The following is a 17,861-nucleotide window of genomic DNA, read 5'->3' as shown; positions in this document are numbered from 1 at the left end:
AATGAACCTTTACCACTGCCTTACTTTTCGTGTACTAATATTTTTCTTTATATATATTCATATTAAAAAGATGGCTATAATATGAATGTTTCCATTAGGATGCTGTCACAAAACACCAAATTTCATGACTTGTTCATGACAGATTCTGATTCACTCTTTGGGGTGGTAATGCAAACATTTCAGAGTATATTAAAACAAGAGAAGTGGCAAGTCTGAGATTTTACATATTAAATGTTTCTAACATTCCTGAGTATGGCTGCAAACAGAACATCCACCAACCTTGAATGGAGCTTTTATTCATTGATAAAAGTTCCAATCCATTCATCTTGGTAACATTATATTCAAATAGGACACAATCATTATATAATCTTCAGAAACAGAATATTGTACTTGAGGATTAAATGTCAATTTACCAACTGTTTGTAGCGATGAACCACTCCATTAATATCATGTGAAATGTATCGAATCAACTTCAAATAAGGAAAAATACTTAGTTCACCTTAACTGTGTAGATCAGATAGGATGCCACACAATCTCTTTTCATCATCCTTTAATTTCTGCCTGTGTTGGATACTAGGATTGTGTCCTTCAGTACAAGAGAACAAATTTTAACCAAGTCGAGAATTATTTGCAAGTGCCAAAAATGTAATACTACAACTGCAACTTGAAAGAGTAACCTGGACATTTTTTAATTGACCTGAATATTATCTTGGCTACTTCAGCAAGAGGTCTCATTGATCATGTTGATGGCGTGCGGAACATCTACATGTCGGACAGTAGTAGCAATTATCAAGGGTCCATACCACCTAGCACATGCTCGATTCTTGCTGCTACCATCAGGAAAGAGATAGAGGTGCCACAAGACTCACATGACTAGGTTCAGGAACAACTGCTACCCCTTCCCCATAAGACTCCTCAACAATAAAGTAAATCAGGGACTTAAAAGAGCTCTGACTTTTCCATTTTGTTTTATCTTCTGTATTGCAGTTTGTTTACATGTGTAGATTGTGTACAGTTTTTTTGTGCTAAGTAGTAATTCTGCCTGGCTCACAGGAAAAAGAATCTCAGGGTGGTATGTGATGTCATGTATGTAGTCTGACAATAAATCTAAGAAATACAAGTTTCCTAAAAAGGCCTTCCTCAACATGGCCCGGAGCCATGGTTTGAGGATAATAGGCAAACCATTTAGGACTGAGATGAGGAGGAATTTCTTGACCCAGAGGGTGGTGAATCTGTGGAATTCATTGCCACAGAGGGCAGTAGAGGCAGGTTCATTAAATCTATTTAAGAGGGAATTAGATCTATTTCTTCAGTATAAGGGTATTAAAGGTTACGGAGAGAAGGCGGGGACGGGGTACTGAACTTTAAGATCAGCCATGATCTCGTTGAATGGCGGAGCAGACTCGAAGGGTCGAATGACCTACTCCTGCTCCTATCTTCTATGTTTCTACATTTCTATTTTGCCTGCCTAATTCTTTTTAATCAGCCAGTAAATTAAGTTGAAAGAATACTCAGCCCTGACAAGCTTGTACAGCCCCATTTCTCAAACGTGTTCATCTTGCGTGCATGCATGTGCACAACTTGCTGTTAACTTTCTGTCCCGACTTGGCTTAATGCAAACTATTATTTCACACAATACATCACAGTATTTACATTTTCAAACATAAATTAGTAGATCCCTTGATCCATCAAGCCTGCTCTGCCTTTCAAAGTCACAGTTGATCTGACTAACTTCAATTATGCATTCCTGCCTTAATCTTTCCCTCCCTTGCTCATGAAGAATCTAACTTTGCCTTAAAGATATTCAAATGGTTGGCTTCCATTGCACTTTGTGAAAAATCAGCCTCAGGGTTTCAAGACTGAAAATATTTCACTTGGGCAAACACTCAAATGGTGACCCCCCCTTTTTTTTGCAAGAGGGAGCACCCTCTTCACAAGTACAACATCAACATCCCTCAATGTTATTTTAAGCAAAACACTTTCCACTCCAGTATGTGCAAACCCAGTCCAGCCAACTATGCCTCTCATAAGACTATTCACCCATTCTAACCATCGAGTCCCTCAATCAGTTCCAGGCGAAAGATGTCAAGCTCCTTTTCGCAAAAGTACCCATTTCTTTGTCATGTAATCATCCCACACCGTCACCCTTTCTCAAAATACCTGCACATCCCTTCCATTCAGAAGTTTTACCTTTTCCTGACCTTTACATTTCTAATTTTCAATGCAACTTTGACCATATTGACTTCATTCCCCCACACTCCTGCCACTTCTTTTCAGGACCTCAGATACAAGAATGCCTACTTTAAAACCTGGCTATTAATGCTTGAATACGTCACAAACAACTAATTTCTCCCTGAAACAGGCTCAAGTACCTACTTTCTTCAAGAGGCCACCATCCTATCAGTAAAGAAAAGCACAATACGGGGCTTCATATTCTGAGGAGTAAACATTTCCGATGACCTGAACCAGTTACATTGATGTGACAATCATGAAAGCACACCAACACCTCTGCTTTCTTCAACGACGAAGTTCAGCATGTGCCTCAACAAATTCTACAGGGGCACCATGAAAGCATACTTACGGATTGCATCACAGCATGACAAGGGAGTTGCTCTGCTCATGGTCAGAGCTGCAGGCGGTGGTGAACGAAGCTCAGAACAAGATGCAAACTTTCCTCCACACCATTGACTCAAAGTACATTTCCCATTGCCTAAGATGGCACATCATACCCCAGACACACACTGCTCTCTCCTATCAGGGAAAAAGCTGAAGAGTGTGAAACTTCCCACAGGCTTAAAGACAGTAAACCATCAGGCTTCTGAATGAACCTCACAATGGTGCTCTCGTGATCCCCTTGCTTCATACCAATTTATTTTTGCATCAATATCTGTAAATTGTGCTTATTCTTCTAGACTATACAGCAGCATAAATGCTTGAGCCAACACGTTGAATGACTCACACAAGAACTCTGCGCACTGTACTAGGGAGAAACTGACAAATCGACAAATTTTAAAACAAACAAATGTAAACATAATAGAGATATTGAAGGGTTTTGTCATACACATCCCTGGGAGGACCAAACAAATGAATACAATCTCCTTTAAAATGGGGGAAAAAAATACCAAGTTATCCTCCAATTTCTTCCCCTTCTACACACGCACAGAATTCCTTCATAAAATCACATGCCATTCTTTTCCAGGAATAATAATGATCAGGGAAGAATAGCGAATATCCCAATTTTCAATTGAAAGTCTTGTTGGCTTGCATTTAAAAAAGGTTATAACATGGCACTTGGAAGAATTGAATTAAATCAAGGCCTCAGGATTTCCAAATCTCTTTCATTTATTATTTAATGGACTTTTAGGCCAAGAATTGTGCTGTTTACTAGCTACTACCTGCAAGCATTTTGTCAGCAGGGCAATTCTCCAATTGTTCTATTAAAAGAATGAAAAAAGTTAAAAGCTAAACATGAAAGTTTTGCCTTAAGAGGGTCACAGTTGGCAATATCCAAGGAGAATAACACAGAATATAAAATTTTCATTCTGCTTTATGCAAGGGAATAATCGTGCTCAAATATTGTGGGAAAAGTGAAGTCTCAAGTTAAGATTCAACTTAGTTTTTGGCAAAATATGAACAGAAAACTGTCCTGTAGAAAAATAATTCACAGCAGCAAAAAAAATCAACTAATTTTTGACCATGGCTCTATGAAATTGCATTTTTCCTCTAACAAGTGGGGCTTAAGAATTTCAATGGAATCAACTCCTCTAATCTCCAGATGCTACCTGACCATTTTTTAACATTTCAGTTTTGTGATTCATACTTTGAACACCTGCACAATTGCATCTTTAACTGTACATAGTATTGGCAAAAATGCAAAGTGCAATGAAAATGCTGCCACAAGGTCAACCAAGTCATCCCTTATTCATGAGATTTTTAAACTGATAGTAAATGTGAAAATACCAAAATAAATCAGCAAGTATGGATTAAAGGCAGAGTGAAAATTTGTCTGTTAATTTAAAAAAAAACCCACAAAATGCCACACAGATGAACTTGCTTTCAGTTCATGTGTACATTTACAGAATACTTACAGGAATGTGAGGTAGTGGCACTCGTCCATTCGCTTTGGCACTTTCATGCATTTCCCGCCGATGCTGCTTTCGGATTCTATATGGTGGAATTCCATCTCTGTCCAAACAAAAAAAGGCGAAGGTACTTTCAGTAATCCACACCATTTTAAATTTATTTTGTACGTATTTAAAATTAACAAAGATTTACTCTTTGGAGCCAAGCCAAAAGCAAATCACATATACCAGTTTGTGAACATCTTTCAACAAAACTATCATGAGAGGGTATTGCTCAAAGTGAAGTCATAGAGGAAATTAGTTCAAGTGCATATTTTAAGAACTGATGCAACTAAAATTAGTGAAAACATCAGGAAAAGTAAAAACTTTACTTGTGAAAATTATACACTAATAGCTGTGGAGAGCACACTTTAAATGTTGAACATGAATAACAGGAAAAAATACACTGTAGCTAAAATAATGACACATTTGTGGAAATGGCATGAAGATATTACAATCATGTCTAATATTTTCCCAGCTCTGCTATGAACTGTCAATTGTACTGAGCTGAGAGCTTGTATTGAAAACAGTCATATCATTAGATATAGTAACAATGCAACTGAAGCAGCTGCCAGAAAAAATGTACCAGTACTTTAATATTCTTCAATTACGTGGCTAAAAATAATTTGTGGATTTCTGAAGCCTAAACAAGCTATCATCTTGCATCATTTAGTGTTCATTTGCTGCAATCACCAATATGAACCAGTTTTTTTTTTGTTTTTTTTTTTGTTTTTTTACGCATTTGTCTTTTTTGACAAATCCTCCAATAGCATTGATAGATCAAAGTCTCCTACATACCTAATTTTATTTAATCCTGAAAATTCTGATAAAATCCTTGTGCTGAATTTAAAAGGCTAAAGTTAAAATTCTGCCCACCTACTTACCTGACCACAGTGGCTAATTTAATTACAGTTACATGCATTTTAAAAAATATGTAAGCTAGTGACAAGTCTGCATGAAAAATCTGGCTACTTGAAGTACTAACCTTCCCTTGGTCACAAACGCCTGAATTATGGACATTCCATACAAATGAATGAGCATCGAGAAGACCAGCAGGATAGATTTGCCAGATGCAGGCATCTTCTGCAGGGTGAGAATTGGATATTTCTCATACCTTCTTTCCCCACAAACCCTGGGCCTCGATAATCAGGGGCAAGGATGAGCTGAGCAGACTCACTCAATGAGTCAGTGAGGCTGACGAGCAGCCACTCTTGTATCTGCTCGCTGCTGTCACAACAGTTTTATGGATTCTTCCAAGTTCTTTTTCATTTTCAGGTTACGAACAGTTCTCTGGAAATGAACACTGGGGTTTCCTGAATTCTGTCTGACTATGTAGATCAAAAGAAGGGTCAACCAGGACATTTAGAAGGCATTTCTAGATAAACCTCAAACAGTACTGCAGAAAAGGCTAACCATAACACAAAATACAATTTGAGAAAAAGAGCAAGAAATCTGTGGCATTTTGACAATGTGTATGTTGCAGTTTTGAAGAAGACCGCAGAGCCCACCTCACTGACAAAAGGCAAAGGAGGAAAAACCCAACACCCAACCCCAACCAACCAATTTTCCCTTGCAACCGCTGCAATCGTGTCTGCCTGTCCCGCATCGGACTTGCTAGCCACAAACGAGCCTGCAGCTGACGTGGACTTTTTACCCCCTCCATAAATCTTCGTCCGCGAAGCCAAGCCAAAGAAAGATGTTGCAGTTAATACACTATAAATATAGACTGAATAGTTATCTTCCTCTTGCACACAGTATACTGAAAAAGAAATGAAATACAAAACCAAAATATTATTTTCTCAGATTACTGCCAACTTTGCCAGCAGCTCCAACTGGGAATTGATGACATTCAGCAGTTTGAAGTCCTGGACTCCCTTTCATTCAGTGTCAAATGCGGAAATGTAGGATTTATAGGCAGATTTGAAAGGCCAAAGCTGTTAGTTTGCTCCAAGCCTTACAGGAAACAGGAGGGCATGAAGAAAATAAAATTACTTCAGATTGTGCATGGCAGACCTGGCACAAGATTCAAGACGACCCTATTCAACGGGGACTGTAGGAAATTGTCCAAGTTTAATGCTTTATCTCTGAATGTGATAAATATTTAAAAGAAATGGAGTGACAATTTTGATAAAAGGTAAAGCCCAATTTTGGTTTTGCATTCTGTCAAAGGCTGAGCCACCTTCACGGCAAGATTAGCAGGGGTGGGGAGAAAGGTAGAAGATAAATGGTGTTTTCAGGCAGGGGGCACCAAGACATAGTCCTAAGTAGTAAAACAAAGGTCTGCAGGCACCATGGTTGAAGGAAAAATACAATGCTGGAGGTGCTCAGCAGGTCAAACAGTGCATTTTATATAGCGAAATATATATAACCAATGTTTCAGGCTTGAGCCCTTCATCAAGGTCCAATAATTATCGGCGTCTTGGAGTGGCTTTCACAATTCTAGAATAGTCTTTCAAGATTGGTGTTGTACAGCTACCTAGAAATTAGTAATATTGTAGAAGTGTGGTGACATGAATGATGATCTACATTATCCTGTGTTCTTAGGATAGAATATGTCAGTACCAGGTAGAGCATGGGAAGTGGCCTTATTTGATTAAAATTATTAACCCCATCCCTAAAAGAAAAGCAAGCCTTTGTTCACCACATCATGGCAAATATCTGATAATGGTCTCTAATCCACTGAGTCTGAAACACATGTTCTATCTTGCTGTGCTGGCTTTGAAGTAGTCTTGGCTCAGTTCCCTCGTGCCACCTCTGAACTTAAAAGGTTTAACTATTTTACTGTTATTTGCCAACTCATCCATTAGCAGCAGGTTCAAACAAAGCCACATTTTGATTCATAAATTTCATCTTGCCTCTACTCCTCTTTATTAAGGAAGAGGGTTAATATTTGAGTCTGTGTGTTTAGGTTGTACTTGATTAAAGAATAAATTATAAAAGTTTGTGAATGTGTGCAACATGTGTAAAAATGTACCAAAACTGAGGTATGAAAAAAAAAATCAGGAAGTTTTTATTAAATCATACCTTAATGTTTTCTATTCAATGTATGAATTACTTCAGCTAAAGTAAAGTTGCTTACTAACTTTAAATTACATCAGAAAGTATATCGTATAAATTGATTTTCATAGTTCAAAGGATTTGAGAAAGAGGTCTTTCTAATAATTACCTGTGGGGTTTATCCTGTCATTTCCTTTACGTGGAATAGCTATTTTTAAATATTCTGTAGGCACGTTCCAAGAAACTCTACCAAACTAGTTCCTTTACAAAAATAAAGCTTTACAGAATGACCATTATTGAGCATCTGTGTATTGTATTAGTTTGCTTTCACTACAAACTTTAACCAAGTCTGGTCATCATGGATACGGCTTGAAGCTCAACTTCCACACTAAGAAACTATACCAGTGGTCCCCTACCTCTTTTCTTCCCACTCGCATACCACCTTAAGTCATCCCTTATTAACCACAGAGCACCTATTGCATCCTACTCAATTCATTTTACACTATAACCGAGCAGTTGAAATTGAAAGGTGACACATCAGGTTTCAAAATTATGCCGACAAGACTTGAAAATAATGATCTTGTCCAAGTTTGTGATTCAAAAAAACTGTGGTATTTTAGATTCTATTGATAAACAAAAGTTTGCTTTTATATTTCAAATCCCTGTAAACTCCTCGCTCATTTTAGATAATATTATCAGCAATAATACCACATACCAATTTAAAAAAAACCTTTTGGAAGCTTCAAAGTGGACAGGAACCTCAACCATTCAATACTAATTATTTGCCCATCTGGGCTAAGCGGTCTTCAGTCATACACATCAACTCCCTGGGCCACTTCTGAACTAGATCAATCCATCTCCTTTAACCCCTTCCTGGTATTTTAAAGGTTTTTTATTTTCCCATGTTCAACAAAAATGTTGAACTCGTCTGTGACTGGTGACATCCTTTAATAAAAACAAAGTCGTGGAAGAACTCAACCAATGAAACAGCAGAAGTGGGTGAGAAATCAGTTAAAAATTTCAGGCAGGAACCCTTTAGAACAGAGGGAAAGGTGAAGGGGTTGCATTGTTGAAGACACAGTCTACTTAAAACTGTAACCTATCATTTATCAGTTCTGGGGAAAGGGCCCCCAACTCCAAATGTCAACTTTTTTTCTTTAAAACTACAGATGCTGCTTTACTGGCTGAAGAGCTGGTTTTGTTTCAGATTCTAGCATCTGCAGTTTTATTTTTCACTAGCAACATCCTTTCTTGGATGTCATTATTCTCTAAATCCAACAATTTCTCACATTGCCCATTTTCATCATGCAACAGATTCTCATTTGTAAATTGTTCAGTATCCTTGGAGTTTTCTGCCCTATAATTGCCCCCCTGGTCTATGGTGGTAAATACCCTCATTTTATTAGCAATATAGTGAAATGAAATATTTTCTGTCAATCTGATAAAATAGAATACCAGTATTAAAAATGCATGTTTGTTTATTCTTTGATGAGCAGATGTAGTTTATCCTGCAAAACTGAGTGGAACAGTTGAGAGACCTTGCCCAAAACACAAAGCTACTTTCTCTCAGATGGTCCTGCTTTTCAAGCATTTCCTGCTTTATTTCAGATACTAAGGGCTTGTTGCTTTTCTTTTTCCATTGAAAAAAACAAAATACCATCAGGAGAAAAACAAGGACCATTCAGGAAATTTCACAGAGAGGAAATGGCAGTCACAAAAGGAATTGTAGTCCTCCACGATCATCTTTCGGAGCTTGCATTGATTTTAAGTTTGTGCTTCCACAGTATTCTTAAATGAAAATGCTCATCTGCTTTCAGGATTTTCAGTGTTCTGTAATTAACTTTGTTTTCATATTTCAGATATGTACAACTTTTCATTATGGAGTAGAAACTACAGTACAAGGAATAAGTGAAAACAAGGAGAAGAAAATGTTAGAATATCAAATTTTCATAAAATCATGTTAGGCTTTTGAAGATGCTGCACTTACAGAAATTCTTAGCTTACTAAGATAGGAATTAAGACACATCTTTCCACTGGCAATACCTTGATTCCCAAAAATGAGAAGTTTGCCAATAAGCTCCACATTCTTGTATCAATGGGTTTTGCTCTAGTCTCAAGGCCTGGCATTGAAATCACTTGTGTCAATCCATGCCTTCTTTGCCAGTCAGCCTGCAACTCTCCCAGAAAACCCTCAAACCACAGATAAGCTTCTTCAAAGTGTTTTAGAGTTCACTGAATGAACACAACGAAGGAACATCAAACTTCCTTTTTTGGGGTGTAAACCTCCACCTAGAATGCTAAGAGCCATGTGCAATAAATCTTTTTCCATCCCTTGCTTTTATCTGCTCATCACATAGGCCCTATTCCCCTTAATCTCCATATAAAAAAAATCAAAGCTCCCCGCAGATCCAGACATGCTGTGCCCCAGTCTGTGAAGAATCCCAAACTAATTTTATGCTCGATTCTGCTTCTATTAACCCTCAAGTACTGGCAGCATTGAGATTCTTCAATCTTTAAAATAACAAAAACTCAACAAGTATTCATTCAAAAATAATTTAGAAAATACATTCTTGTATGGTTAATATTTTTGTTTTGAGCAATACCAATTTTTTCTTCATAAAAGTTCATGCAGCATTGCTGATAAACCAAGTTAACAACCAAAGCTTGGATTTTAGTTATTGTTATATTCAAGGTTGAAATAGAAAAGATTTTGAGTTGAGAGGCATCAATGATATGGAGACTGGATAAAAACATGGGAGTTGCCAAAAAAAATGTCAACAGCCATGATCCAATTAAATGGCCAAGTTAGCCCAGTGGAGAATTGAGGAAGCTTCCCAACTTTTTCCAGAAACTTTACCCTAATGGTATTCCATCCATAGATTGGGCACCAAAATACACAAGGCTCTCCACTTGCCACACTTATGGTCCAAATATCTACGAGGGTTAACTAATAAAAGTTAGATCTTAAGCAAACAGTGAATTTATAGTAGTGTGGCAATCATTTGATCAAACAAAATACTTAATTGTACTTTAAAGTTTAGAGCCTTTTATTGTTTTATTCTTTTTTTAGCCTCATAATAACTTCCGACTTTCAACGGCCCAACTTTGGTCCTTGAGTGGGGAAAAAATGGCAATCCTAGACTCCAAAGGTGATCAAAAGCTTGGAAGCAAGCCTAGTTTTCTTATATCTGCATCAATTAAGCAATTAAACACACCCAAGTAATCACAAACATCTGTGAAGGAAAATGTTCCAAACATTATAGCGCCCTGAAATGAGGGGACTGTATAAAAAGTGCTGTAATTTCTCTGTGGTCAAAGCAAAATGTATACAAATAACCTTGAATAAACTCTGGAATGTGCACTTTAATTGCATGTGAATGGTTTGATTACAAATTTTAAACAGGACCAAAGGGGGGAATAAAGGGGAAAAATGTCTGTCCCAAATATTATGGAAGGTACTGTATATATATTTAAAATTATAGTTTTATGTATGTATGTGATTAGGATATGAATCGTGCATTATGTGCTCAGTGGTCCAGAGAAACACTGTCTCATTTGGTTGCACATATAGTTTGAGGATAATAAACTGGAACCTTTAACCCCTTTTCCCACTGGCACCTTGTCTCAGGAATCAACTGGGACAGGGTCCAGTGGAAAGAGAAGACTGTCAGCATGCCAGAGTCAAATGACATCATTTCATGCCGGAGTTTAACCACCTCGACCCCTACTCATATCCCTGGCATCAGCGGATGCCAGCATGCTAATAAAACCAGTGGAAAAAGAACAGCCGAAAGTCACCCGTTTCCAGTTGAAGGTAGAACAATCCAATCCCCGGGGCTGAGTTGCGTATCAGTTAAAGATGGCCCAGTGGAAAGGGCTTCCTAACCCAGGACATTGCACAGCCAATTAACTGGGATGCCAGTGGAAAATGGGCTTTGATTGCAACTTTCAAAAGCAGCACACGTTATGGAATAAAGTCAGCCCACATGGAGGACGGCAGAGGGAGACCATGTGAGAAGTAAGAGGGTTCGGCGTTGAAGCTTACCTTAAGAACTCCACCAACTAACCATGTGGAATGCTGAAACACTCATAATAGGATTGGCCAAAGGCCAAGCAAGTTAATTCAGAGAAAGATTTCGATGTGAGCATGTAAAGGTGATACTGAGAATTTGAGGAGATCAGCGGTCTCAAAATCGCCCCAAGGGTCTGATCATGCATGTTCTGTCTGTGGTCCCAAACTACAAGTCACTGGCAATTGAGAATGACAGGCCTCACACGCAGATTTAAAAAAAACAAATTTTTAACTCCACAAATCAGTCATCGGTAAGCAGATACGTGACTCAGGAACTGAGTGAATGACAGAAAGCTGCTCTGAAGCCTGATTTTTCATTCAAGTACATCTAACTGAAGGCAGATTTGTGTACAGGTCTCTTCTTGTAAGATGGCTACAAGAGCACATCAGAGCTGAGGAGCAGAGATGGATTCCTCTCTTGACAATCTAAAGCCTTGACACAATCCACCAAGGCACAACTGAATACTGTCCAGTTGGCATCCATAGCTCCAACCATTCAAAAATGTTAATCTCTTGGACTAATCAGCTTTTGTGAATGGTACCCGAACCATCATATTCACCTTTTCCATCATCAACACGCAGTGGACTGCACAGGGATGATTCACCTAGGCTACCCCATCATCCAGACGACTTGCCTCAGTTCCCAGATAACCAGGGCAGCAGGTACACAGAAACACTACCATCCTCAGGTTTCAAAATGCATAGCACCCAGTTTCAAAAATATTCCTTTATTGTCACTGCTTCGGAATCCTGCAATTTATGACCTGATGGCATTGTGCAGGCACCTTCACCAGGCAGACTGCAGCAGTTCACTTTGGAGGGCAAATGGGTAATAAATGTTGGCCAGTGACATTACATCCCTCGAACAGCACTGATTAACTGCCTGGATTTACCCAATATCTAAAGAGCCAATATTAAAAGATATAAACAAGTATTAGTCTAGAGTTGATGGCTGTTACTCTTGTGAATGACTAAAATTTCCAGCATAGTTTTTTTATTTGATCCTAACCTTCCTTAGTTGCAGTTAACAAACTGCCAATAATTATTCTTCTCAAGATTCAGCCCACTGAGGCAGTGTATTTCATTCACAACCCTGCACATTTTGACTCATTTCTCCGGATTACACTCAGCATAGTGGAACGCTGTTACAGCACCAGCGATCGGGACCAGGGTTCGAATCCCACGCGGCCTAGAAAGAGTTTTTACGTTCTCCCCATGTCTGTGTGTGTTTTCCCAGGAGCTCTGGTTTCTTCCCACCCTTCAAAATGTACTGGGGGTTATAGGTCAATTGGGTGACAAGGGCTCATGGGCCAAAAAACCTGTTAAAATATGTTAAATTAAAACTTAAAATTTTCTGACAGATTGCCAGGTGTCTGAAGTCACCCCACTATGGAAAACAAAGAACAAATGGACCAGAAGTTGGAATTGATAAAACAAGGGAGAAGCAGTTGATATCATGGATTTGGATTTTCAGAAGGCTTTTAAACAAAGTCCCACATAAAGAGGTGAGCGTGCAAAATTAAAGCACATGGGATTGAGGATAATAAAGTGGCACACATTGAAGTCAGCAGACTTTCTAAATAGGGCAACAGAGTGGTGTAATTGATAAGAGCTGCTGCCGCGCAACTCCAGCAACCTGGGTCAGTCGGTTTGTGCGGAGTTTGTGCATTCTATGGATTTTCCCCAGTGCATTGGATATTAGCTCCTCTCATCACTGACATACCTTTGCTGCAGTCAGCATTAGTTTTTCACCATGGCAACACCAACAGCAAAGCCCAAACTGAAATACTTTTTCCAAATCAAAAGGCGCAAATCTTATAGATCCCTGTCCAATGATACGGAGCACCTTCACCAGAAAGACTAGCTCACCGCCACTTTCATACGCGTTATCAGGAATAAGCAATACATGCCAACCAAAATCAAAGAAGTCAACAAAATCTATTATCTTTTTACTTGATCTGGTTACCAGGGCAGTGCCCAATAACCAAACTGGATTTGGTTTTCCTTGCAGAATCATTTCAATATTTCCATTTTTAGCAACATGACATGCTGATTGTCTACTTTAACCAAGATGGTTTAACGATTGTTAAGGCAAATTATTCTTGGTTAGTGCTTTTCTTTGTAATTCTACAGTCTCATAGAACATTACAGCACAGGCCCTTTTACAAATTTACTCCAAATAAACCTTTCCCACCTCACACCCGTAGGCCTCCATTTTTCTTCCATTCATGTGCCTGTCCAAGTCTTGTTAGGGTATCAGCCTCCATCACCACCACTCATGGCAATGCATTCCAAGCACCCACCACTCGGTTTTTAAAAATACTAGCCCCTTATATCTCCGCTAACCTTTCCTTCCCTCTGGTGTTTCCTTGTTCACTGGTGCTTTTGCTACTCGCGCCTCACTGTCCACTCTATCTATGTCTCTCATAATCTTGAAGACCTCTATTCAGACGCCTTTTATTCTTTTTCACTCTAAACAGAAAAGCCTTAGCTCTAACCTTGGCTCAAAAAACCAGTTCTCTAATCCAGGCAACATCCTGGTCAATCAACGTGCGCAGTGATAAAGATTCTATTGATTTGGACGCCAAGATCTCTCTATTCGTGCTAATCTAGCAACATTTTGCTCCTCTATCAAATTATAGCTGGATCACTTCCAGAAATTAAAACTCTTCCCATCCTGATAATTCTAATTTATACCACAATCTGCATCAGTACTGGAGCACCAGAGGACTGCCCACTTTGGCCCCCTGATCTTTACCTTTGATTGCGTGACGCTGTAGGATGCAAGACTTTCTACAAATTTACTGATTATATCATGGTGGTCAGCATACAGGAGGGAGATTGAAAACTTGGCTGAATGGTGCACTAACAACAACCTCACATTCAATGTCACCAAAACCCAGGAGATGATAGTGGACTACAGGAGGGGAAAACCAGAGGTGTACAATTCTGTGACCATGGCTGGGGAGGGGGTGTTGGAATTGGAGTCAAAAGTAGAGAGGATGAACAAATTTCAAATCCGAAGAGTCACTATTTCAGAGGACCTTTCCTGTCATCATGAAGAGAGGTTTGGTGCCTCCATTATCTCAGGAGTTTGCAGAGGTTTGATATGACATCGAAAACCTTGGCAAACTTCGACAGATGTGTAGTGAAAAGTGTGTTGATTGGCTACATCATAGCCTGGTATGGGGGCACCAACAACTCTGAGTGGAAAGCTTTGCAAAAGATGGTGGACACAGCCCAGTACATCACAGGCAAAACTCTCCCCCACCTGAGTAAATCTATATGGAGCGCTGCTGTCAAATATCCACACCACCCAGGTCATGGTCTGTTCTCATTGCTGCCATCGAGAGGTATAGGTGCCGCAAGACTCATACCACCAGGTTCAGGAACAGTTGCTACCCCTCCACCAGAGTTCCTCAACACACCCAAAGACTCATTTAAGGATTCTTAGCTTTCACATTGTTTATTTCTAAATATTAATTTTCTGAACTCCAGTTTATATTTCTTTTTTTTAAATATACGCATCTTTACTTGAGGACAGTTTTTCTTCACTACCGAAAAGTTGAAATTCTGCCTCGCCCACAGGAAAAAATTCTGGAGGTTGCATGTGATGTCATGTATATATTCTGAACTTTGAATTTGAACTTCAGAGCGTCAAGAATGTAGTTTTGCCCTGCGATAGGACAGATTCTATCACCAATGTGTATATGTACATATGTACAGATGGTAGTGTAGGATGACTGTGATTGGCTAAGAGCGTAGCCACACCTACTGGCAGGTCTTAAAGGATTGCCCCTCACCAGACCAGGTCATCCGGACTGGTCGACCTACTTGTGATATGCTCCAGTCTTTTAGTAAATAAAAGCCTTGGTTTGGATCAACAAGTCTTTGGTTCTTTTGACGCGTATTACATGCCCCAACCCCAATCGATCACCCAAAGTGACTTGCTGGCAATACTCCATCCAGCAAAGACTACTGAAATGGTCTCTTGTGAAGAAAGTAAAATTTAACAATATTAGCTAGCATCAGCCACCTGTTTCTTGATAAGAATTCTAGTCGCTGTCTGATGTTAATGAGCCCTTCATGGTTTTCAATTTCAACAGGGTACTTAAGCAGTTAACTTGCAGTTTGGGCATCCCAAAAGTAAGACCAGCCTATAACCTGTAACACTTAATTTAAAAACTCAGAGCCAAATTTATTCAAAGTACCTGTCGCTTTAAGATATTTGCAAACGTTATATAGTTATATAACGCTGTAGGATGCAAGACTTTCTACAAATTTACTGATAATATCATGGTGGTGGTTGTACAAAAGGGGGTACCTTTTGTCACCTTTATTTATCATTCATACCATGCTCACACAGTAAAGATGAGATAGCATTTCTCCAAGACCATGGAGCATATTTACACTTTAGAATAAAAGTTAAAACACATTGAAACGCATTCTGTAGAAGTCCACAGTGCATTACCACACACGTTCTGGGCTTGAGGGGGGGGGGGGAAGCTGATGCAAGGGCCTGAGGGCTACCAGATGGCAGAAGGGAGAATAGTTTACATGAGGGATGTGTGGAGTCTTTCACAATATTCATTGCCTTTCACCTGTATCAAATATTGCAAAGGTCCTTTCAGGGTAGGGAGAGAGCTCCCAATGATCTTTTCCACTGACTTTACTATCCTTTGCAGGGTCTTGCGGTCTGAGGTGGTACAGCTTCCAAACAGGTAGTGATGCAGTTGCACAGGATGTTCTCAATACATCTTCTGTCGAATGTCGGGAGGATGGGAGATGAACTTCCCTCAGCCTTTGCAGGAAGTAGAGATGCTGCTGGGCTTTCTTGGCCATGGAGCTGGTGTTAAGGGACCAGGTGAGATTCTCTGCCAAGTGTACTCCAAGGAACTGGATTCTCTTGACGACCTCAACAGTCAAGCAGTCAATGGATAGCGGAGCGTGGTCCCCCCACCCCCGCGACCTCCTGGTCCACAACCATCACTTGTTTTATTAAAATTCAGATACAGGTTGTTGGCTCTGCATCAGCCCGTTAGCATCTGTACCTCATCTCTCTCTGCTGACATCTCATTCTTACTAATAAGGCCCACCACGGTCATGTCATCAGGGAACTTAATGATGTGGCATGAGCCATTTTCTCCCTAAACAATCCTACTCATGTTTTACCATGTTTAGAGAAATGTTTAATAATTTCAGTCAAGTGACAATCTGCAAATCACTCATTGAACGTGCAAAACAAGCACCATTAGAGACAACTAAAATTTTTTTGAATCATTATAACAAATGTTTTCATAAAGATGGTCTGTTGAAAGTAATTTTCTTTGAATCAAAACAATTCAGAATCAGAATCAGGATTTATTGTCATGAACATCATGAAATTCAGTGTTTTGTGGAAGCGTCACAGAGCAAACATTCATATTATAACCATCTTGCAACATTCCTAAAAATAAAACAATCACAGTACATGAAAAGTAAGGCAGTGACTTTGGTTCATTGATTATTCAGGAATCTGATGGCAGCGGGGAAGAAGCTGTCCTCATGCCGTTGAGTGCTTGCTTGTCTTTAGGCTCCTGTACCTTCCCCCCCCCCCCCCCCCCCACAATGGTAGCAGAGTGAAGAGGGTATGGCCTGGGTGGTGGGGGTCTTTTAGAGGATAGAGGCTGCTTTTTTAAGACACCACATCATGTAAACATCCTCGATGGAATGAAGTCTGGTGCCAGTGATGTCGCAGGCAGAATTAACAACCCTCTGGATTTTATTCTTGGCCTGAGAATTGGCACCTCCATTACCAGGCAATGATGCAGCCAGTCAGAATGCTCTCCATAGAACACCTATAGAAGTTTATGGGTGTCTTTGCAAATCTCCTTAGACACCTCATGAAGTATGCTGGCAAACATTCTTTGTTACAGCATCAACATGGAGGCTCCAGAACAGATCCTCAGAGATATTGACACCCAGGAATTTGAAGTTCTTGACCCTCTCCACTACTGAGCCCTCAATGAGGACAGTCATTTTCCCCTGACTTCCTCCTGAAGTCCACAATCTTCTCCTTGGTTTTGTTGACATTGAGCGCAAGGTGGTGGTTACACCATTCAATGAGCCGATCTATCTCCCTCATGGAGGATTCTTCATTGCCTTTCGTGATTCTGCCGACAACTGTGGTGTCATTGGCACATTTTTAGATGGCATTGAAATTGTGCCTGGCCACAGAGTCATGGGTGTAAAACAAGTAGAGCAGTGGGCTAACCACGCATCCTTGGGGTGCACCCGTGTCGATGATCAGTGAGGAAGAGACATTGTTTCCAATTCGTACTGTCTGTGGTCTTCCATTCCAAGGAGTAAGTCAAGGATCCAGTTGGAGAGTGGGGTACAGAGGCCTGAGTAGCTTCTTGACCAGCACTGAGGAAATAATGGTATTGAAGGCCAAGATGCTTAATCACACTCTCAGATATTCCATATGGAATATTTTGGAGGATCAAGAACCAAGAACCCAAGAGCAGCTGTATGGATGAATTGCCGTTTGAGGTGATCCAGAGTTGAGTAGAGAGCCATCGTGACGATGGGCAAATTGCAGTGGGTCCAGATCTTTGCTTAGACAAGTGTTAATTGTGGCCATGACCAGTCTCTCAAAGCATTTCAACACAGTGGAAGATAGTGCTACTTGC

General features: G+C 39.8%; 1 protein-coding gene across 6 annotated transcripts in view; it reads right to left on the bottom strand.

The window, feature by feature from the left end:
- Positions 1–17,861, bottom strand: part of axin1 (axin 1) — a 393,099-nt gene that overhangs the window by 35,570 nt on the left and 339,668 nt on the right. For all 6 annotated transcript variants that reach the window (XM_069906859.1, XM_069906860.1, XM_069906858.1 and 3 more), the window contains one exon: positions 4,089–4,185. In XM_069906859.1, coding sequence (XP_069762960.1) covers positions 4,089–4,185 — 97 coding nt within the window. The remainder of the gene's footprint in view (positions 1–4,088; positions 4,186–17,861) is intronic.

The sequence above is a fragment of the Narcine bancroftii genome, chromosome 12, assembly GCF_036971445.1.
Source record: "Narcine bancroftii isolate sNarBan1 chromosome 12, sNarBan1.hap1, whole genome shotgun sequence".
Classification (NCBI taxonomy): domain Eukaryota; kingdom Metazoa; phylum Chordata; class Chondrichthyes; order Torpediniformes; family Narcinidae; genus Narcine; species Narcine bancroftii.
This window is presented reverse-complemented; position numbering and strand designations above follow the sequence as displayed.